Here is a 23266-nt window from a genome sequence, read left to right on the forward strand (position 1 = left end):
CTGCTCTTTCAAAGCAAGGGATAACCAGTCTGTTGGAGAGAAAGACTTAAAAATTATACTAAAAACAACAAAAAAGAGCCAAATTAATTCCACTATACATAGTTCTGACTGATAACCTTAGCAATGAGGCTTCAAAGCAGCTTTCATTTTTCCTCCTCAGTCTGTTCCTGTAGTGGAGTTTGTCACACTGTAAGAATGTCTTATGTGGCCCATATGTGTAGTTTAGATTTCTAGCAGAGGGAACAGTTGTCTTTCTCACATTTCTCATGCTGAAGAAATATTTCTGTAAAAGCAATTTTGACTTCACTAGGGAAATGGATCAAGTGCTGTGAAATTCATGGTGCATTTTTTGAACCAATTCATGACAGCAAACAAAAAATGTAGGATGGCTTGATGACTTTAGCACAGCTGTAAACTTCTTTGGGGAGTATTTCTTGTAGCATTTTCTGAATTTCATTCACAAAACCTGCTTTATCAGGAAAAACCCCTGGATTGGAGCCAGAGCCTTAGTCAAATTTATCAAGCCAAAGAAGGAGACCCCAAGGGAGCGGTTGAGACCAGCAGCAGAAAGCCCCACGTGGCATTCTGAATCCCCAGAGATGGTAAACTCTCCATCTGCCTCCCAAAAATTGAAACATCAACACGAGGCTCAGGATAATACCTCTCAAGGGTCAAACCCTGTGGAAGAGAGAGAGAGCCCTGGGTGTTCTTCAAACAAAGGTAAGCAATGTCCAACCTAAATTCATGAGCTGAAATTTTTTTTAAAAAGATTTAATATATAGGATATGTTAATACCCAATCACATTATATTTTATGTCCTTTTTTGTTTGTTTTAGGGTTTTTTAGTGGGTTTTTTTTTTTTTGGTTGGTTGGTTTTGGATTTGTTTGGTTGGATTTTTTTTAGTGCAATAGAAGTTTTAGTATGCATAAAACCCTAAGCTAGAAATTTGAGTAAACTCTAGAAGAGAATAGGTTTGTTTTTGTTTTAGTTTGCTTTCTTCCTTTTATCTACAACTTCTCCCTTCAGCCTCTGTTTGCCCTTATGTATTGCATAATACATTGTTACTGAATAAGTTGGTTCTAACACTTCATTTACGGGAGTTTTGCAGCAAAGCATTTAAAGCTGGGTTATGGAATAGTGTGTGGTTCAGGCTCTTTGAGGGCTATGAGCTGGCTGACAGCCACTGCCAGCAGGTGGTGCACGTGCAGAACAAATAACTCATTTATTGTAAATAACCAGTTTATCATAATGTGGTGATTTTGGAGACAATACCATGTTTTGATATAGAATTAAACTAGGAAATTTTTTCATGTAAAATGATGAAATTATTTTTTTTAACACTAAGGATTGTGTAAGGAAGATGGAATGATTTTCTGTTAAGTTAGTTTATACATTAAATCAGGTGTTCCTAATTATGGGAAATTTAAAAGAAAGTTTCTCAAAATAAATACTCTTCATCCTTATTAAAGGTAATATATTATGTCCCAAGCTCTGTTTATTCCATTGAGATAATTTCTGTCAGCTTCTATATATAGATTGTTGTACTCCAGGAACACTTTCCAAGAAACAATTTTGAAATCGATATTTGAATAATAATTCCTGTTTCCCAACTGTGGGGGGTGGGAAACAGAAGGGGAGTAGCTGAGAAAAGAGCTCTTATTATAAACTACTGCAAGTACCTGTCTGTCTGAAGGTTTTGTTTTGATTGAGTAAAACCCTTTCTCTACTTTAATTCTTTGAGGTCATTTATTCACTTAAAGTAAAAAGAGATGTTTTATGGAATAAGATCATCCATATGATTCCCGGTGTTTAACATGCATCCCAAGTTCAGCATGGGAAGTTGGGCTTGGGCTGCCACAGAACAAGGCCCTTGTAGAGTGTCAGAGACAACAGGAGGTCTCTGGGGCTTCATTCATTTTGATGTTATGTGAGCCACACTTAAGTGGAGGTGAGGCTCGCCTAGGAGACATCTAGGAAATTTGAGGGTGTTATCACTGAGTAACATGTACACCAACTAAATTTTATATTATAAAGCAAAAACATTTTGAATGATCTAACAGTAATTTCTTAGTGGACTTGATTAAATATTGTGTATATGTGTTAATCTATGCCTTAATCTGAGTCAGATTAGGTATGTTTAGCTATGCATTCATCAGTCCTCCATTATAGGTGTTGGTCATTGTTTTAGCCTTTTCTGTTTTTACTGGTTGTGTAGTCTTTAATCTGTGTTAAGACATTTTAAGTTTTATTTTTTTTTCTTCTTCTTCTTTTTGGGATACCTGGGTGATAACAATTTAGCTGCACAGCGCAAAAAGATTGCCTTTTTGAGAAGCAAAAGCAAGGATAAAGAAAAGTCTCCTAAGTCTCCATCGAATCATCAGTCTTTCTCTAATCGGCTCCGGTTCTGGGCTTCTTCCGACATCCCATCCTCTCCTAATGAAATTCTTTCTTACCCGGAACTGGGAGTTTTCTAACACCTTCTCTGTAACATTTATCTTCATTTTATTTCTGACAAATACTAAAAAAAAAAAACCAAAAAAAAAAAACAACCCACATGCCATAAAAGAACACGCACATTGATAGAGACACTCAGCATGTCTATACAATACTCTACATACAAGCAAAGATTAGTGAACATGGACTTAATTTTTCCTGTAGAAGATGAATCACTATTGCACACTGTGGATCATTTCTTCAATGCAGCACACTTTAGGGGACCTCATGGCATACAGTTTGCGTATGTATATTGGCTGTGGTGCATGTTGTCAGTAAGTGAAGTTGCTATTCGCTTCAATATTTTCTTGCAGTCACGTACTTGCGTTGTGTCCAGTTAAAGTGTTGAACTAATTTCCTGTTGCTATGCTTTCTACAGTGTGGTAGTCCTACTAAAATAAAAATACAGTCTCAAGATCCAGGGATTTTTCCAATAGTCTGTGCTACTAAATCATTTCAAAAAGGAAGGTTTTATAACACCTTTTTCTGCTTTTAAGTAGTCTAGCTTTAAATGGAAGATACCGGAAAAATTATTCTCAGCCAAGTGTCTTGATGCTCACGTTCAGACCTGATATTTAGCAAGGTTTTGTACTTCTAATTAAGAAAATTCATCTTGAATTGAGCTGATGTTTCAGTTTCTTCTGCTTCAGTTTCAACAGATTTTTTTGGAAGAAGAATGTAGATTTGTTCTATTAAAGCTGGGAATAACCTTCATTAATCCATTGCCCAGAACTCTTGTTGCCTAATATTCCTGACCTGGTGGCTTCTGAAATGAATGTGCAGGTCCAGTCCCCACCTGTTAGAGAACTGGATGCAGCACAGGCACTGTGCTACCGGGGGCTCACAGAGAGGCCAGAAGATCTTGTTTCCCTTCTCGCTCTGAGAACTGTCCCCAGTGGCACAATCAGCAGACTCTGGCAGAACAGCCTGGTTTTTGTTGCCATATGGGGATTTGTGGAGAGTGTTAGTCTCCAGGGCAATTAATATTTTTGATGTTCATGGAAGGTGTTAAGTGTATCTATGGAGTCAATTAGAAATACAGGTTTGCTTTACCAGCAGTTGCCCCTGCAGGCATGGCATATGTTTCAGTTCTGAGTGCAAGTGCTGACCCAGTCTGTAGAGCCCATGCAGACCTAGGGAGGAAATACTGTTCCTGAATGAAGTCAGCTTCCAGGGGCCACCTAAGATGAAAGCAGATTGGTCCATTTCTCTAATACAACTTCACAGCTGCTCTGTGCTTTGAACTGTCTGTCCATTGTCTCTGCAAGTTGTTTATTTCGACTGCTGCACTCTGCTGCATTTTCAATATTTAGCTTCTGTTACTTAATCAAGTGTTCCGTAGAAATATATAAAATCTAGACTCTTGCATCTCATTAGGTGTGTTTTCTGCAGTAAATTGTTTAAATTTTGTTCTGTGTGTACCCTAAAGCATTGCATTGAACTTACAAGAAATTAATTAACCTGCTTCATCAGTGGAAAATAATTTTTCAGATGCTTAATCTAGATAATATTCTAGCAGACAGTTTGTTGTTCTCCCACTAAGATCCCAGGAACTCCACTTAAAAATCATTGCACCAGGACATCGTAAGAGCAGAGTTTCAGCCTTGTAAAGACTGAGCTCTTATCCACAGCAGAGATATAAACCTGAAAGGAGTTAGCTTAGTGCATGGATCATGATAGATAATTTTCAAATCAGCATTATTTTTCTTTGAGTAAGAGCATGACTACTGTCACTCTTTCCCTATTCTATTTTATTACTGAAGTTCTTATAAAATGCACCTACGAGTAATAATGTTATGGGAATTTCACACCTCACTTATCTTTTCTGGATTCATGTCTTTGCTCCTTTTCTTCCTCCTTTCACAGTAATTGTTGCATGTATAATATCAGCCCTCCCACTGGCACTAAGCAGCCCTTGTCACTCCCACACTTTACAGAGAGCACACATGATTGACAAGCTGGTGGCAGAAATTTCCTATCCACTATTGCACTGTTTATGGAAAAGCTTGCCAAATTAGCGCCTCTGTTGTGCAGTTTCTTTGTGCCTGTTTGTCATGTTTGTATGGGCAGATAAATACAAATCCCCTAATGCTATTTTTCACTGAGTCTTATTCATTTACTTCTCTCCCCACCAGTGCTAATGGACCTAAAGCAAAAAAGGAATTCCCATCACGGAGGCAGCAATGATAATGCTGAAATCTCAGCAGACACTGCAACAAAAGCCAGCTGTGTGGAAATGGGTCCCAGGACTTACTCAACCTCAGCCATTCACATGCACACTTCCACCCCCATCTCCCGGCTCCAGAGCAGGCCAAAAGGTGTGTGTGCATTTGATACAGCAGCTGGTAATGCCAGGCAGGCTGCTTCACTGTTCCTGCAAGGCTACTAGTGCCATTCGAGTACAAGGGCAGAGCACTGTTACTTTTCCTCCTACTTTATCTGCTGAATGGTTTAATTGATGAGGTGTGGGGTTTGCTCCCTCTTGTAGTGTCATCAACTTGGCAGAGCGTGTTTGAGTGTCAGTTCTTCAGTGGTTCCCTGCCCAGTGCTTAGAAGATGGGCCTATAAAACCCTATGGATTACCTCAGTCTTCTACACTGCTAGAATGTGTTGGAGACAGACCTGAAGGATTAACCTTTCTGTGTTCAGTTGGCCTTTTAAGTTCTATGTTCTTTTCCAGGCTATAATTCAGAAGATAATCTGTGTGAAGAGTCCCCAGAGGTGGAGTTTGCAAGCACCAGACGGCAAGGTAAGCTTTTAGCATGTGTGAGTGCTCTAAACATCTGCATTAAAACTTGTTTCATTGCATCCACATGAGCTGTCCTGGAGTGGTTTAGTTGCATTTATATTATAGAAGGAGGTGTAGTAATTCAGCACCATTTTGGGAATGGGATTCTAACTGCTTCTGGTATTCTGTTGAAGCTTTTAGTGGATATTTTGCCAAAATGAATTTTCAAAACAATGCTGGCATTGAGGCAAGTTGCCTTTCACCACCATCAGACCTTTTAATGCATGTCCTACAGATTAGTTGTTGATTTTTCTGGAGAATGTTTAATTCCTTCCTTAAGGGAGTGAATCAGCAGTAGGAGAAATTTGGTGTGGGGCTTGTGGATGCACAGTGGGAATGCTGTTGAAGCAGTAGCACTGCCTGCTTAGAGGCTGCAGAAGACTGAATTTGCAAGCTGGCCACCAGCTCCTTCCAAAGAAAACTGAAAAAGAGACAGCAACTTACTGTTGAACTTTTTTGGTATCTGCATTACTTTATAGTTACTGTACAAACCCAGAATGTATTTCTTTGTGCAAAAAATGAGATAAACAAGATGGATCCTAAACAACTTGAAAATTGAAGATGTTTTCTACTCTGTCCAGATTTTGGCATCTTGTGTGTATTATGTTGTTAATGTTTTCAAAGTGATGTAGTTGCACAGGTCTTATTTTCAGAAGGGAGACTGTAGCCAAGTCCTTTAGAGAATTAAAGGAACTTAAGATCTGTTTGTTCAATGCTTGATTTGTGTTTTTCAGTGTCCAGGCCAAACAGTTTAGAGAGCAGTAGGAACGCTTCCAGCAGTAGTTCACCTCTCAATTTGAAAGGTAAAGCTTTTACAGCTGAGTTGTCACAAACAGGAAGTGAAATTCCATGAAACTGTGCGTAAAATGCTGTTTTCCTTCCAATTAATTTTGAAGATGTGTTTTGAAATGGTAGTGATTATGCAATCTGGACATGGCTCTCTTGGGAATCAAAACTGCTGGCAAGAAGTGCTTTACTGAGATTGATTCTGGCAAGGAGTGGCTTTTAAGGCAGACAGTCGAGTTTTGCTTCAGTCTGTCTGGCATCGTATTGTGGGAAATAGCAGGCCACTCTCAGGCTCTCTACAACAAGAGATCTCTGTGGTTCTTACTCTGCACACAGCTTGTGTATGGAATCAGTGTGCTCTGGAGATTTGCTTTTGCAAACTGTGCATCCTCGAAGGATGCCAAGAGACCTGATACTGTGAAAAAATCCACTTTCTGCTTTTCCACTGTCAGCTTCTAACTCTCAGATCACACAGCCAAGACTGAGAGATCGTTCCATGGCACACGGGTTGTAAAGAGACACCCCAATATTATCTTACTAATATAAGGCTTATTAGCCCCCAGTGCTATTTTTATTCTTTGGTGAAGTAATTGTGTTTGTTTAAGGTGCTGTAAGATATTTAGTAGTCCTGATTTTTTGAAGCTCTGATTGCTTTGAACTCTGTAGGAGAAAAAAATGAAGATAAAAAATGCCACCCAGTCTGTCTGGAAACAGCCCTGGGTGGTAAGTTCCCACCTGAGTGTGAAATCCACTAAAATTATGTCAGAGCAGTGTCATTAATGGTATTTATGCTTCTCCTCAGGTTCCTTAGACCATATCCATGGTAGAACTGAGAGCCTCAGCAGTGAAGATATGGTGCCAAGCAGAGAGGCACCAGTCTTGCTCCGAGATACATATTCCCTTCACTCTCCTGCTGCTTTCTTAAGCCCTGGCAGCAGGCATGAGTCCTCCTCCCACAGGAATGGTTTGATGTCCTGTGATATACCTCAGAGGAGCAATGCATCCCAGTCTCACACAGGCAGGCAGCGATCTGCCTCGCCTGGCAGTGAGATGGTAACTTTGGAAGAGTTCTTGGAAGAGAGCAACAGGCTGTCTGTACCAATTGTAAGTAAATAGAGCTAGATAGCCCATTTCAGATGTCAAAAAACTGTTCAAAGCTGATTTAGGAGGATGAGGGCATAGGGAAACAGACAAGATGATCCTTGTTCATATACTCAAGTACTATCAAATCTTGCAAAACCAATGAGACAGTTTCAATAACTAAGGTAAAATTAGCTTTCATATAGCACTCTGGTAATTTATTTTTGTTTATCAGCTTTGGCAAGTCAGATAATTCACTGCACGTACTGTGTAGTGGACTGCTGGGGCTTTTTGCTAGCAAATAATTGTGGTCAAGGTTTCGTATCATCAGTTCTCAGCTCCAGGTATCTTTATTTATAAACTGGTAAGTTTTCCGTGTAATTTTCAGCTGCTAATTAGGAATGAAACCTAGAATAATTTTCAGCTAAAGTGCAAAATGGCAGTTGTTAAAACCATCTCATAATCTAAAAATATCAGTGGGTTTGAGAAAGGCTCTTCTTGCAGAAGGAAGTTTTTGATACTTTCACCATGTTTGCGTGTTGACTGACACTGCCCTGTTGGTTCAATGACTGCAAGAATATGTCACTCATTGAAGTGCTTTTTTCAGGAACTAAATGTTTGTTTTCAAGATGGCATTTGTCTTTCACTACTCAGACATGCTGTACAATAGTGAAGCAGTGCACTATTGAACAGGTTAATATCTTAAAAACAGTTAGTTGATGGTGTAAGTGAATGGAGATTTCTGTTTTCTTAGTAAAAGTATTGAAATCAGCAGAGCTGTACCATTTTGTGGCATCAGTAAATTCTGGTCCTTGAATTTTCACAGTAATGTTGAAATATACCTCCTACTCCCTCATTACCCTAAGTACAATTCTTAGCTTTTAGAGATGTTTAAAATTATTACTTTTGTGTGTCTGTACCTACCTGACCATGTCCATTTTCATTCTTTCTGTCATCCTGTTCCTTTTCAGCATCGGCGCAGTTTAAATGAGAGTGAAATGATTTCATTACACCAATTTCTGTTAGAAGCTGATGCACTGTACCCCTCTTGCTACTCCCTATGTCCTTCTATTCATCAGGAACATTCGCAGTCACTCGAATCCGTCCTCAGTGTTTCATATCCCAGCAGCATGAGGCACAGAACAGGCAGGGGACATAGGAGATCTGCTTCATTCTATATCCCCAGGGTATCCATTGTTCTTATTATGAAGGCAACAGCTCCTGACTTACCGCAGCTTTTGCTAGCATATTAATACCTGTAGAAGCATAATGTTACTCCTAGTTGTTACTTTAAAGGCTGCCAGATCACTTGCATTAATTGCTCATGAAGTATTTGCAGCGTTTGTTTGTACACATGCGTGTTTTCGGAGGACTCGTCATTCTGTAATGCTAATGCCCGTAACAGCTGTTTAAATAAAGTTAAAAATAACCTTAACACTTTAACACTTAGTTGAGCTTAGAAATTTTCACACTGCACTATTGCCATTGATGGTGCTTGCTTATGGAAAATGAGTTTTTTGACTGGAAAAAATATTTGGAACACTAGTGAAATAAGTGTATTAAGCTTTAAACATGCTCCCTAGAGAAGAGTAAAGAAGTAAATTTCATGAGTTTGTTTAGCATTGTTGTTTGTAATGACAGCATGTCCCTTAACTGTTCTGAGCATGTCTTTTACTAATAGTACAATGGCAGCTGATCAAACATCACCATTTTTGGATTGCATGGACCATCCCCATGAAATACTCACTGTATATTTTCTTTAACTGCCAGGTTAATTGTCTGACGTGAAATTTGCAAGTTAATTGTAGGCAAACAATTTTTGTAATGATTTTTGTACATTTCATTGTATTGTACATGCAGCTCTTAACATACATAGTATATTGAATGGGAGAAGTGAGGGGAATCAATGAAGAAGGAATGAAATTTTTTTTAATGCTAGCACATCTCCTCAAGGTATTGACTTCTGTTATATTCCTGAAGTTACAGTAGAGAGTTATCCAGATGAAGTGTATTCTGGAATATGACAGATATAATTGATACCTGCTGATAACAAGGTCTGATGTCATCAGTATGATATTGATGTTAAAGTGGGTGATGTGAAAGGAAGCAAAAGAACGGCTGTCCAGGTTGCAACCAAAATTATTTTTAAATTATGACAATTAACCTGGCAAGCAGGGTTGTCACAATCTAATTACAATAAGCACATTATTCCTTGAGTTGGATTTATACCCATTTTAAACATTCATCTCTTCTGTTTCCACTATGTAAAATCTATTATCGTGTTTGGTTTAAATTAAGTGGGAAGGAAGATTTTATGAATACAGAGTTCTGCATGATTCTTTAAACAAAATGTGTTGTCTTTAATGTGACATGCATATTTTCTCACACCAGGACACCTCCACAAACAGAGATGACTTGCTTGCTGATTATTTTAGGAAAGCAAATGAGCCTTCAGCTACTGGAAACTTGCTGGTTCAGCCATCCAGAAAGGAGGCTGCTAAGATGTCCACTAGTCTTGTTGCTCCAACTCTGAAGGTGGCCATGCCTGGTGAAGAAGGAAGAACGGCTAAGCCTGACAATTACATGAAGCAAAACCTCAGACAAGTTGAACCTGATGCTCTGGCAAACCCCCAAGGGTCGCTTAAGCTTCCTCTCCCGGCACAGCACCAGTCTGCCAGCGGGATGCGGCAGATGGCACAGCCTCAGCAGCCTGGAACCGTGAGCAGGAGGAGCACGTCACTGAACAGGGCATTCAGCTTGGCCTCTGCAGACCTCCTCAGGGCTGCTGGCCCAGAGGCCTACAGGCAGGAGAGCCCTCAGAAGTCAGGAGCAGAGCTGCTTGGGGGCAAGGACACTGTCTGCCAGAGCACTAGGGCTTCTGTGCCAACGAGCTCCCATGCACCCTTAAGAGAGAGGCCGCAGTCCGCAAAGGTGGCAGGTTCTGTTCAAGGTGCCGATTCCCGCTGTCGGCAGCTTGAAGCGAGGCACCTTTCCCTGGTCCCACCAAAAGATGAGAGGCCACTCTCCTTCCATCAGTTCTCTGCCTCACCCACTGCATCCACCAGCAGTCTGAATGTCCAGCAGCAAGAGCGTGTGAACACAGGGCAACACTACTCCTCTGCATCCCATACTCCCTCAAAAGTCAAACCCAAGTCAGCACCTCGTACTGAGGAGGCCTCTGCCAGAGCTGTTTGCAGCAGCACTGAGGCAAATACTTCCCCAGGACAAGGCCAGGGTGATGCCCTACTTACCAAGTGCCAGGGTAAGCTGTTGGAAAGCAGCTCTGGGGCTGTAGAGGAGCCTGTGAGAGCAAACAGCTCCAACAGCACTCCTGGGTCTCCTGACCCCCAGGGGGATCAGCAGACGGTTTGGTATGAGTATGGCTGTGTGTAAGCCACAGGTGTAGCTGTAATGCGTATGTTTGGTATGGCTGATGTCCAGGTACCATTTATCTAGACACTGTCAGGTCTTAAAAGGCATCACCTGTAGGTTGCTCTGAGTTTTCTCTGGGTACTGTTTCCTAGTTGGACAAAGTGTGATAAAGAGAATCAAGGAGCAAAACCCCAGTCCTTCTGACACTTGTGCCTAAAACAAAGTGGAAGCCTGACCTAATCTCATGGCAAACTTGGCACCTGATTCTCGCAGGTTCTGAGCATTCCCCAGTCCAGCAGAAGCTTCGCAGGGTCCCCTGTCATTGCTGCACTGTGCACCCCTTCTGCATGCATTAAAGAAACGTTTCACAGGTCCTGTGTGTGCTAAACTCAGCCCCACCATTGGTAAATAACCATACTGAAAAGGTCATATGAAAGCCAGACTTCTCCCCCAAAGACAGAAGCAAATGCTTGACTTAAGTAGCGTAGAGATGAAGAGCAAAAGTGTGTGGCTTTAGCCATGGATCTGGTAAAATCTGTTTTTCTAGCCACAGACACATCTTGTAGAAGGTATTGTATAGACTTCAAGGGTCATAATCTCAACCTTTCCCACTTGGGCTGTGTAAACACAGAAGCCAGCATAATTACCCCACTGCCTTCAATATAGCTGCAGCTCAGTGGATCCCTGACTCTGCAGAGTGGTGCTGCCTTTTGAAACTTGTTTTATCTTTTATACAAACACTGGAACTAATGCAGCCTTTTCAGGGGAGATGCCATTTCAATTGCAAAGGTGGCATCTCGTGTACAAAAGTGTCTTGTAAGTATGTATATAAGAAGCTCAAGTACTGTATAAGAATGCTGTGTAAATTGTATTATTACATTCTTGTGTGCATGACAGCCCACATCCTGTGTGGGCTTCTGTCTCTTAGAAATCCTTGTTTGTCTCCAAGAACTTTTCTCAGTCTTGAAAGCAAAATAATTTTGTACACATGTGAAAGAAATATACTTTAAAAAATCTATTTATGGGCAAAGAAGTTCTTTGTATGTTTCTGTCCAGAGTGTCATCAGCTGCTTATGTATATATGATCAAGTGTTTATCTTTAATTCCATGTTTGTAAAGCTGTTCTTCTTGCAGTAGACTAAGTCCTTAAACAAAATACTTGTTTTGCTGGTTCAGATTTAATTTAGTAAAAGATTAAACTGATTCATTTGATGTTTTTGTTATCTAATATGTAGCAATCCCATTCTGAAAACTACGAAATTGTTTATAATAAAGATTAAAATAAAATAGATTGATGTTCTACTTTTTGTCCTTGGAAAAATAAAAACTCCCAAAATTTGATTCACAATGCTGGAGATCTGTCTGCAACAGCTCTTCACAAGCCTTAGTATTGATTTTCATGTCTATGTGGTGAAGTTATGTTTGTTTTTATAACATAGAAGGTGTACCAGAAGTCTTTTTGTTTAATTGTAACCTTCTTACTGAAGACTGCAGGTGGGTTGAACATGCAAAAATAAGTGACTTAAAATTCAATCCATAATTGGACTGTTTGATTTTTATGCTTCTCTGACCACTTCAGACAAGGGCAAACGTTCTCATTTTTGACCAAGCTTGCATCTTATATAGTCTGTGTTGTACTTCACTCTCAGGATGCCTTATGGAAGTGAGAAATTATTCATCTTTCAACATGGAGAGAATGGCAAAAAACCATTTCTGCCTTCTGTACAATTTTAATTGCAAACTATAGTTCTACAATGAATTTAAAATTAATGTGTGCTATATGGCAATTTTAGAACATAGTGAATGTTCTTAGTAAACTGAAATTCTGCTTCCATAAATTTTATCTCAAAATGGATTCTTGGCCAGACCACTAAAGGTTTGAGACTGGTGTTTCTCTCTTGTTTCAGCTCCTTTTTGGAGGACACCTGCAAGCTGAGCTGCTGAGGAAGTGGTCTGTGACTTGTTGGTTACTGTAGATCTCCTTTTGCTATAAATACTGTAGATCTGCTTTTGCTATAAATACCTGCCCAGTGGCACACCTTAGTTGACAGTTTCGGAGTTATTTACAATTGTTTATCTTCTCAATCCTAGTGAGCTTGAATTAAAAAGTACTGAATGCATTTGCAGTACCATTCAGATGTGGAATAATTTTAAACACAGAAGTTCTGCCATGGAACAGCTGTTGAAGCACACGGTGCTGTCTGTGGCCCTCGGGGCTCTCTGGGGATGTTACGGGAGGTTTTGGTGGAGGTGCCTGCCCTGCCCTGGCAGGTGCGGTTATTTTGCCGTTGCTCGGTTCGTCGGTGCTCGGCGGTTCCCGGCCGTGCCCCGCCCGGTTCGGGAAGGGCCGGGCCTGCCCTCAGCTCCGGGGCTGCTGCGCTTCGGCCTCCTCGGGCGCCCGGAGCCAGCGGTGGCGTAAAACGCGCTTGGTGCCTGAGGGGAAGGTGGAAAGCCATTGTGTTTAGAGAGACACAGATCGGCACATCCTCCCGGCTTTGTGCAGGTGGAGGTGGCGGGAGCTGTGGGGAGAGGTGTTGCTAGGACGGTAAAGGATGGCGCGGAGCTGCCCGACCCTTGCTTGTTGCCTTCCGAGAAGCGCAGATGGAATCGCAGCAGTTTCGATCTGCAGCTTGTGCGGCCGGGCCCGGCTGCGGGGGGGGCACGGCCGGCTGGCTGAGGGCGCCGCTGCCCCCTGCACACCGGGGAAAGGGGATCTCCCGGCGCCACGGCCTTCGGCACACTGGCTTTGCTGATATTTCCTGACAGGAGGGAAGGGTGTGCTCTGTGAAGTTGCTAATTGTGTGCTAAGTGCTGCTGCGATTGGTTCTCGATTCAACGCTTCAAGCCGTTCAGCGGCTCGCTAATTCTCGAGATGGAGTGCTTATTAAAGGCAGGGGTTTCGAGGGGGATCCATCCCGAGGAGGCGGCTGAGCTGGCAGCAGGTTTCCAAGAGGGCTGAAGGGCTGTGACTGTGGGCTCAGACTCTGCAGTCAGTGAAGCTGTTTGACCCGAGGAAACAAATGACGGTGTGCGTTTGAAGTGCGATAAATAAATGGCTGCTGAGGGAATAGGTGCGGGGCTGCGTGCTCCGCAGTGACAGAGAATGTGCCTTGCCAGAAATCTGAGGTCATTCACAGGGGTAGCGTGCCACGGAAACCTTTTCCCGTTAGAGATTCTGCTGCTGCTCTCGGACTTGAGACCTGATTGTGAAGTGAGCAGAACTTTTCTGATTTCAGTTGAGTTCATAAGTTTAAGTTAAAACCACCAGAAGAAAAATTTGAAAAAATAGAATTTAGTTTTTTCGTTCTATAATGAGGGAAATTCTAAAGGTTAAGGATATTGCAAAAATAACTAGTGCTTAGCTTAGGAAAACGTGCATCAGCATGTGGTCAGAAATTATATCTGATTGTCCAGACATTTGGGGATATACTAGCTCACCTACAGGTAAATGGCTTTTAAGACAGAACATGGAAGACATTTACACAGAAATTGTTAGTTCGTGTGAAAGGATTGCTGCCTGGATATTAAACTGATGTACAAAGAACAACACAATTTCATTTCTTTTTCTGGTTGAACATGAACACAGCTGTCCAGAGAGCATTTGATTGTGGTTTTCCCTTTTTAGATGAAGGGGAAAGTAGAGTGTGGAATCAGTTGTAGATTTTACAAAAAAAAATCTGTCCTAAAATTTGCTTCCCTGCCCATCATGATCATGGAATATCAGATCCCAACAGCACTGGAAATGTTCAAGACAAGGTGGAAAATTTGTGAATATTTTTACAAATCACCAGTACCAGGCAGAATTAACCTGATGTAACAGTGCAGAGTGAGATAATTCAGTTACTGGAAATAATAAATGAAGTTATTGTTTTGAAGGGCTGCTAGACTGGAGAACTAGACTGGGCTGTGAAGGTCTTTCTTGAAGGTTGGTGCTAGAGGCTGCCATATGAACTAGCAGAGAATGGCATCAGGTGGAAAATGGTGAAAAAATTATGATTTAATAGAGTACTGAGAGGAGTTTAAAGTTACTGGAAGAAGCTATGGCAAGTTTTACAAAACTAAATGGTATTTTTCCAGTTACAAGGATTTTTTTTGAAAGTATGAAGAGAACAGTAGGAAATAAAGGGCTTCTGTTCAATAGCTTCTCAAATAGGAGAGTCCTTAAAAGGCTAACCTGTGTCCTAAAGACAGAAATGGGAGTTGGTGAAGTGTGGCAGAAAGCTGAGGTTAGTTCAGATTTGAAGGATTGTGAAGAATCCCATTAAAGAGTAACATGGATGAGTAAGGGGCCCCAGTGGAAGGGTACTTGTGCTTCTCTCAGCTGAAACATGGAAGAGACAGTTTATTTATTGACTCTTGTGGGGGGTTAGGATGTCATGGTAGGGAAGCAAAACTGGTTTTCTCCTGGGAACAGGACGATGAAAATGTGATTATTCCCCAGAAACTAGGAATGTAAAACATCTCCAAAACATAACATAGAATGCCATGGAAACTGTCAGCTCATCATTCCCAGATGTTCTAATCAGTTCTAGTTAAAATACTTGAACATTTTTATCCAAAGATTATCATAACTGAGGATTATGTGGCTCTGATGGTGAGACCATGCCAAAGTGTGTGATGTGTGTGTTGCACACCAGAATGAAAAAGAGCAGCAATCTGAGTATTGACACCAGCCTGTGAAAAGCTGTATTGCATGAGGGAAACCAAAAGCAGCCCAGCTCCCTCTGCAGTGAGTGACACCCTATGGCTGATCTGAAACTCTGCTAAAGGAGAGAGTGCTTAGGCAAGGGAAAATGAAGCTGTTGGTGAGATTCATTGCACCAGGCTCTAATGAAATGAAATAGATTATTAGAATATCATAGTGTTATAATTATTTTGATTTATCATATGAGAGAGCTTAACAGCATCTGCTTTAAGAAAACATCATCAGATAAAAGTATAAAATCCTCCTGCTTCCTCTCCAACATCATGTGTTGACTGCCTGTGGATTCCACACTGGGAACAGAAAGCACCCTCTCCATGTAAAAAACCACTGAAATTTACAAGTCAAAGATCACCTCATTTTTGCAGTTGTTGAGTGGTCTGGAAGTGCAAGATGCACTGATGGCAAGAAAAGCACCATTTTTGTTTGGGAACATGCTGCTAAGGAAGAAATGAGAGTTTAAGAAGGATATTCCAGATGGAGAAGCACATCTACTTGCCAGTGGACTGCTGAGGCATCTCTAGAGACTTGCATTGGAGGGAAGAGGGAGTTTTCTGCAAGAAGTGGAAAAGTATATCTGAAGAACTGAGGTGAGTGTTTCACAGGGCTAGTACTGTGATTGTTTTACCATTTGGCAGGGTATTTTGGAGGTTATGTGATTTGGAAGCCTATGTCCCCTTATCTCCAACCAAAATTATCCCATTCTTGTTAAACCCATGAAACATTTCTTCCTTGCACCTTTGCAAGATAATTTTTTTCCCTAGTTATGCAAAACTTGGACTTGCATTTGTGTACACTGTGAGCCCACTAAATACCTAATCTACAGATAAGTGTGTTTTAGAGCTGCTGAGGATGTTCAGCTGCAGTATTTCAGCCTTCTACAGGATGGAAAACTCCCAATCAGTTTGAGTGCCCCTGTAGGGCCCATATGGCTATTTATAAGTGGAAGTAAAAGAAATTGTGCAAATCAGGAAAATTTATGTGAAGGAAAAATCTTGTGACCTTTTTTTACACCTGCAATCCTCTGAACAAGGACTGCTTTCTCACTGGATTGTAAAAGCCTGTCAGAGTTCAAGGAGCATCTGGATGATGCTCTTAGTTATGTGACTGAGTGTTAAATAGTCCTGCAAGGAGCAGGGAATTGGACTCAATTCCTTCTGAGTCTCTTCCAATCCAGTATATTCCGTGATTCTGTGAAAAGGCAGATGGAGAAAACAGGTAGGCACAAACTGTATGGGATAGCCCTTGTATCAGTTTAGTTGGGATTTAACTAAAATTAAGCTGAAGTTGGTAACCTTAAATTATCTCAGTCTCTTGAGCTCGTTCACAGCATTTTTGGTCCTTCAGTAAATGATGTAAAGGTAGAATGTTTAGGAAGTGTATTAAGAGCATTGTGGGCTGTATTAAGCAGGACTGTGCAGTTTATGTACTCTGTTTCCATCATGCCTCCCAGCTTTCTGAGACAGTTGGTCCTTCTTCATGCAGAGTAGCTTTAGATCAGTTAGAGCACAAAAAGTTTAAAGCAGCATCCAGTGAGGGAACCATTGTGTGCACTCCAGAATGCAGCTTTGGTACCTTCAGTGCCGGGAGGATCTCTCTGCTATTGCTATTTTGTCTTGTGTTTCTACACAGTGGCATCTTGCTCCTGGATACCTGAGGCTTAAATGAGGTGGGGCTATGTATGTTTGATGTGAAACAGTATATTTTTAGTGTTTTGGTGTGCTCTTAAAACTATTTCATCCAACAACAACCACAGGGTGTGTTGGTAGAAAATTTTTTGCATGAAGTGTTTGAAGGAGCCTTCTTGCTAGGTCCTGTCCTACAGTTCAGATAGTGCAACCAGCTAGAGTCTGGCCAAGCCCAGTAAATTTCCTTCCTTTGTGATTTCTCCTTGCCAGCACTAGACATCTTTCTGTTCTTCACCCCATAGTATTATCTTTATTCTCTGTGGGAACTAGCTAATACTTAAAAACACTCATAGAATGACACATTTAAGAAGATCCGTGTCACTGTTTGCATATTGAGGCAGTATTGTTTCTATTTAGTCTTCAGTATTTTCAACAGTACAAGTTTCCACATCATTTTCATTGTTTTAGAATTTCCTTCCTTGCTTATTTTGGCTTCTTTAATTGAAAAAAACTTGGAATTCCTGAAGCCCAGTTCCATTACCTACATTTAGCTCTCGTGAACACAGATCCTTTTCCTTGTTTATTTAACCAGCCATATCAATGGTAACAGAGTCCCATTTGGCAGATCCTGAATTCCCACTCTCCCCTATATGAACATGTGCTTGTTCTCTCCTTATGTAATCAGGCAAATCAATGGAAACAGATACCAAGAAGACTTTATTGTATCAAATTTTATCCTCATTAATTTTTATAAGTAAAATCAGAAGAAATGTTCCCTTCATGTGTTAAATTCTCAGGTTATATCTGTTTCACGGGGTTTGTCTGGAAAAGGACAATATGCTTAGAGGGGAATCTAAAACTGAATGTGAGAAGGAAAGCAAAAAGTGAACAGTGACTCCTGTCTATTGTTTTTAGCACGATGTCTGTAGCAGTGTTTTATGGTAAACACCAGTATCTGAGGAACTATGAACATTCATACCTTGATAGAAGATTGGGGATATTTTGTCCTTGAAGTACTGGTTGAAGGGCATTTAGGCCCCAACTTCCTCACTGCGTCGGAGCACTGGTGTATGGACTACCTTATGGCTACGATTCTTCTCAAGCTAAAATTCCCACATCCATGTTAATAGGGGGAAGAGGAGCAGCACAGGAAATCAAGTCCAAATGGCTGTCCCTCTTGATGAACTCCACTTATCTGTGACCAGCCTTCTTCTCCATAGTGGAATGGAAGTTCATGCATACCTTTATAGTCTACCAACACATCCAAAATCATCCATGGGTCCTTGCAACCAAAGCCTGTCTCTAGGGGCACCATAACTGGGGAAGAATTAACTCAGTCTTCTGCAGATAACAAGAGCAGAGGTATTTTGATCCTGGACTCTGGAGTAGCTGTAATTCCTACCAATAATTTCACTACCCTTGATGCTGAGATTTTGAAAAACCTTTTTTATTCATTCTGATAGTCTTGGCATAGAAATTTCTACATTCTCCACTTCCTTTGTGTCTGCATCTGTGCTGTTGGGTGTTGTCAACAGAAACAGGCAGAGCTCCTGGATAGCTGTGTGATGCTCATACCACCTCACTCTTCACTCCTCTGTAAGAGTGAGGCCTTTCTGCCTTTATAGGCAAAGGGAAGAACTGGGTGCTTGCAGCTGTACCACAGAGCACTTTAGGACAGGCCAGCTGATCCTCTACAGGTCCTTAATTCACATGTAGCCACCATACTTGGTATTACTTGGTTGCCAAGTTCACCCCTAGGAAGCCCCTTTCTAGTGTGCAAAATGAAGTCTCTGTCTCTCTGTCTCTTTGCAGTCTAGGTGCAAAAGATTGTTAAATTGCATTTTCAGTGTAAATGAAACATGTAGAGAGGCATATGTTACATAGCAAAAAACCCCAACCCTGTGGGGATGGCTTGCTGTCCCTATCTTATTGAGTCCCTAGCTTATTGAGTCCTTGCTGCCCTTCCAGGTTCCTGCCTCTACTGAGGTGGGCAAAAGTAGGACATTTTGAGTGCTTTTGAATTTAAATTTTGAAGGAGCTTGGAAAACACCAGCATAGTGAGGACAGAGGGAATTTCCTCCTGTCCACATGTTCCTGTGAACAACCTGTTGCCCTTCTAACTTGTGGGTGCAGTGCAGATGGGACCAGGAGCAGTAGCAAAGGAAAATAGGAGAATAGCTGGATAAAGCAAGATGCCTGGCTGCAGTGAAACCTCTGAAACAAGTATAGCATTCTGTTGCACAGCCACCCTGCCAGACAGTGTAAAAGCTGGCCCAGCAGTGATTCTGGGGTGGCACTAGGAAGAGCATTAGCAAGTTCTTGTTAGTCGCCTGTAGAAAATGGGAATGTCTCTGTGGCTTTCACTGCAAAAGAGAGAAGTTGCTTGTTTTCCTCTTTTCCTCACCAAAATGGGTGCTTGAAAGGATTTAAATCAAATTTCATCAGAAAGTTGACCCTCATAGGCAAGGCATAGATCGGGTACTTGGAATCAAGGCTGACACTGCCAGAAAGGGTCTCTGCTGGAATGTGCTTAAGGAGGGATGCTGATGACTGGAAATGAGACCAGTGTGGCTGAGCAGAGGCCTGGAAAACATGATCTACAAAAAATACTGAAAAAGTGGGGTTGCTTAATCTGCAAAAATCTAAGAGGGACAGCATGATTAATCCTCAGACATTTAAATGATCGATACTGAGAAAGGTAGTAATAGTCTGTTTTTCATGTACATTCACAGAAGGGCAATAAAAAGATAAATTAATTGGAAACATGGAAGGTAAAGATTTTTATATTAGTGCAAGCTTCTTAAGAACAGCCCTAGCCATGGAATGGAGACATTGCAAGAGGCAAGGCAGAGTCTTCCTTAATGGCAATTTAAGAGAATCTAAAGCTCTAGAGGAGCTAGTCTAGCTTTCCTCAATGGGTGAGGAAATGGTCTAGATTACCTCCTTCCTGCTGCATTTCCGTGGCATCTGTGACATTTATAACACCAGTTTAGCTCCATTCTTTTTGAATCTAGCTGCTTCTGGTTTTGACATACACAAGCCAAGAGCAATTCAATTCAACAGTGTTACTTAATCATCACATGCATTAAAATGATTTGACCAAAGTGAGCAAAAAGCTAGAATTGCTACTTGCAGCGAGTAATAGCTGTTTGTCAGCTTTCATAACTACTGTATAATTCATGGACATAAAAGGCTACAAAAAAAAGTTATTTCTTTTCATTTTGAGAGTTTTAAATATTGCCAAAATGCTGTGGCTGTGTGTGATGGAAGTGGCAACGCATGGCTCTGCCTCCTTGGAAGTGATGAGGGCAGACAGCCCAAGCCCCTAAATCCCCTTATTTTAGTTACCTGCTTTACAGCATCTGCATGCTGAGACAAGAAAATAGAATGTCTGGATGAAAAAGAAACAAACCCAGGATTTTTCTGGAGTTCACTTTCCTCTGTCATTTTCTGAGAGGGAGGTTTGTGGAAGTCATTGTTTCTGCTCCGTTTTCAAGGTGTAATTTACCAACTTCCTCGGTCAGGTGCTGCATTTAGCCTGCTCTGATAGACCTGTATTGTGTCTGATGAGCAAGGTCCAGGCAGTGCTTTCTGGATATTCTGTCCATCTGTATCCAGCATTGGTGTAACACATCTTTGAGCATGTACACATATCAGCATGACAAGACAACTGCAGCCAAGGTGGGAACCAGGAAAGAGATACTGCCCACAATGTTACCTCTGCCAGTATCTCTGCTTTCCCTGGCACACAAAGGTAGTCCCAGTAGTCCTAATAAATTTGACACCAGCCATTCATATTTCTTAATATTGCAGAGGGTGTTCAGCCTCTGGCTGTGCTTCCAGGAGACTGTGCCTTGCCTGTTCAGCCAGATGTGCTGCCTGACCTCTGACATCTTCCAAGCAGCACAGTGAGCCTGCAGAGGACAATTCTCTGCTTGCTGCAGAGTTTCATGACCATATCCAAGAACTTCCTTTTTTCTTTTGTTGCTTCCCTCCTCAGAAACTCAGCAACATTTCCTAACCCTGCAGATCATTTTAGATCTGTGATCTGCCAGAGGCCCTGCGAGAGGAAGGGCTCTGCCATTTGGTAGCCTGCTCTACCTGAAGAGCCCATTGCCTGTGTTTGGAATGAGGAGTTATTTCTGATACTGGTTATGATGTTAGCCATGGGTACTCCTGGACTATTTCCAAGTTTTCTAAATAAATGTTCTTGTGTCTTCTCCTGTTTTGGTTAATTTTTTCTAATTTTTTTCTGTGCTTATGTCACTCTGCTTTCCACCAGGCTGGACATGGACAACACATCTTGGAATTCCCTGTACAAGATTCTGTTTCCAGACTCACTGTGTCTGGCTGTCCTCAGAGCACTGTTGCCCACTGCAGTGAGCAGAAGGGAGCTCTAGTTGGGTGCTGCTCTGACCATGCAGTGCCGCTGGTGTCCCTACAGCTGCATGGCAGAGCCCTGCATCAGGTGAGTTACACACCAGTTTAGAGCCTGAGCTTGTAACAGCTTTTGTTTCCAGCTTCAATGGTGTAATTTGTATTTATCTGTGTTTTTAAAAGTAGTGTGTTTCAGTTTGAGCGAGACAATTTAAACATATCCCACAGTGCAGCTTTCACTGCTGTGGGAGTAGGGGTGTGAGTTAGCAGGAGGTAAGCTTTTTCATCTGCTACACCCTTCCTGGATGACCTGGGGCAAGCTCTTCAGTCTGTTTATGCCTCCGTAGTCTGTCTGGCTGTGTAGACAAGAGAGGAAGGCACTGCCCCCCCTCACAGCCCTTGCTCTTTCACAGCGAGAGAAGATACTTCCTTGTGCAGTGATCACCTTCTGCTGTGTTTGGATGTAAAGGTCTGATCTACTCGAGCTTTAGAAACAACTTCCTGTAAATGATACTAATAACAACACTAACACTCTGTATACTTTTCAATAGCCTGCATGAGGCAACATCTGGGTGTGTTTAGATAAGCTGGAAGCAGCTGGATTTGGCCTCTGCACCAGCTGCTGTGATCACAGTACAGTTTTCTGCTGGTCAGTGCGTGTGCCGGTGGGGATGGCTGGGAACACCGCTCATACTTTGCAATCTCTGTATTCAGAGCCTGCTTTTGGCACTCTCATCTCTCTCTTATGAATGAGTGGGTGAGGGAGGAGAGGGCTGGGCTGACTCCTTCACAGATGAACCATAAAGAGCACGGGAGCTGAAACACAATCTCCTCCTCCTTTCCTGCGCTGTTTCACGGACAGGCTTGCTCACAGCTGGGAGGAGGACAAGCTTCACCAGCAGCCTGAGCAGGAGTGAGGAGAAGGGAAGTTTTGTGCTCTTCACATTGCAGGCAAAACCTCTTTGTATAAACTCTGCTAACAGGTGAGTTTCATTTTTATCTATTCATTCTTGAAAGCAAGTTAATTTGCCATCACTGAGCAGGTCTCACCCCTGGAAAGGTGGCGAGAGTTTTCTAGGTGAGTTGTTAAAGCAAAACAGTGAGGTGCTCCAAGGACTCAACCAAAGCAATGTGTTGAAAAAAATTCACAACTTCAAAATTAATTTCCTTGGCAAAGTTCCTACTAACAGGAACTTTGAATAAAGGTTTTCCCAAAAAAAAATTTCTTGAGTTCCAATTCGGCAAAGGAGAGCTGAATGTTCAAGTTGTATTGATGAAAGGAAATTGTTAAGATAAACTGAGAAACTGTTTGTTGTTTGCAGCAAGTAATCAGAGCAGTAGCCTGTAGATAAGTTCCTGGAGTAATTTTCAGAGCTCTTACTAGTACTGTGTAAAAGTACTGGTGTACTGTACAAGACTGTGTACTAGTACTGATACAAGATATTTTGAAGGACTAGTAAGTGACTTTATTTCCCCTGAGAACACAAGCCAAAAGTTACACCTAATATGAAACTGCTAAACCACATACCTTGATGTGTGGGTGCTCTGTGTACACCTATATAGTTTTGTCTTTGTAACTCAAATGTATGTCATTACTATATTTTCTAAACACTAAGCTGCTTTTCTTCCTGCTGTTCAGAATCTAGCTTGGAAAACTTGAAATGTGAGGATTTGTTTAGGGAAGGGAAATCCATCAGGTGACAAATTAATCTTTTTTTTCAATAGGATAAAAAACTTGTGTTCATTAGTGTAGCTTGTCCGTGTTATGAGAATATTTTTCCTGTTCTTGTCAGTCTTTGTAAAGAAACAAGAAAAGCAATTCACTGAGTGATGCTTTCTTCTTTTGTGTGTTGCATAGGGAGAAAAGCTGAGAAATAGAGAGTTTAGAAGAATATAACAGCTTGTCCTGTTCTGTTCAAAACCCATGCAGATATTTAATAAAAATATAAAGGAACTTAACAGTAAAGTCAGTAAAAATGGCTACATGTTGGCTCACAAGATGTGACAGTGTCACTGTGAGCATTATGGGACTTTGTGAG

At 41.5% G+C, this 23266-nt stretch overlaps 1 protein-coding gene across 1 annotated transcript in view; it reads left to right on the plus strand.

Annotated features, from left to right (window-relative positions):
• The window catches only part of CCDC88C (coiled-coil domain containing 88C), a 94976-nt gene extending 83209 nt beyond the window's left edge, over positions 1 to 11767 (plus strand). The window contains exons 25-31 of the mRNA XM_084208149.1: positions 479 to 720; positions 4630 to 4812; positions 5175 to 5243; positions 6017 to 6085; positions 6871 to 7172; positions 8120 to 8335; positions 9540 to 11767. Coding sequence (XP_084064275.1) covers positions 479 to 720; positions 4630 to 4812; positions 5175 to 5243; positions 6017 to 6085; positions 6871 to 7172; positions 8120 to 8335; positions 9540 to 10541 — 2083 coding nt within the window. The 3' untranslated portion in view covers positions 10542 to 11767. The remainder of the gene's footprint in view (positions 1 to 478; positions 721 to 4629; positions 4813 to 5174; positions 5244 to 6016; positions 6086 to 6870; positions 7173 to 8119; positions 8336 to 9539) is intronic.
• Positions 11768 to 23266: the final 11499 nt, after the last annotated feature.

The sequence above is a fragment of the Fringilla coelebs genome (assembly GCF_963513975.1).
Source record: "Fringilla coelebs genome assembly, chromosome: 6".
Classification (NCBI taxonomy): domain Eukaryota; kingdom Metazoa; phylum Chordata; class Aves; order Passeriformes; family Fringillidae; genus Fringilla; species Fringilla coelebs.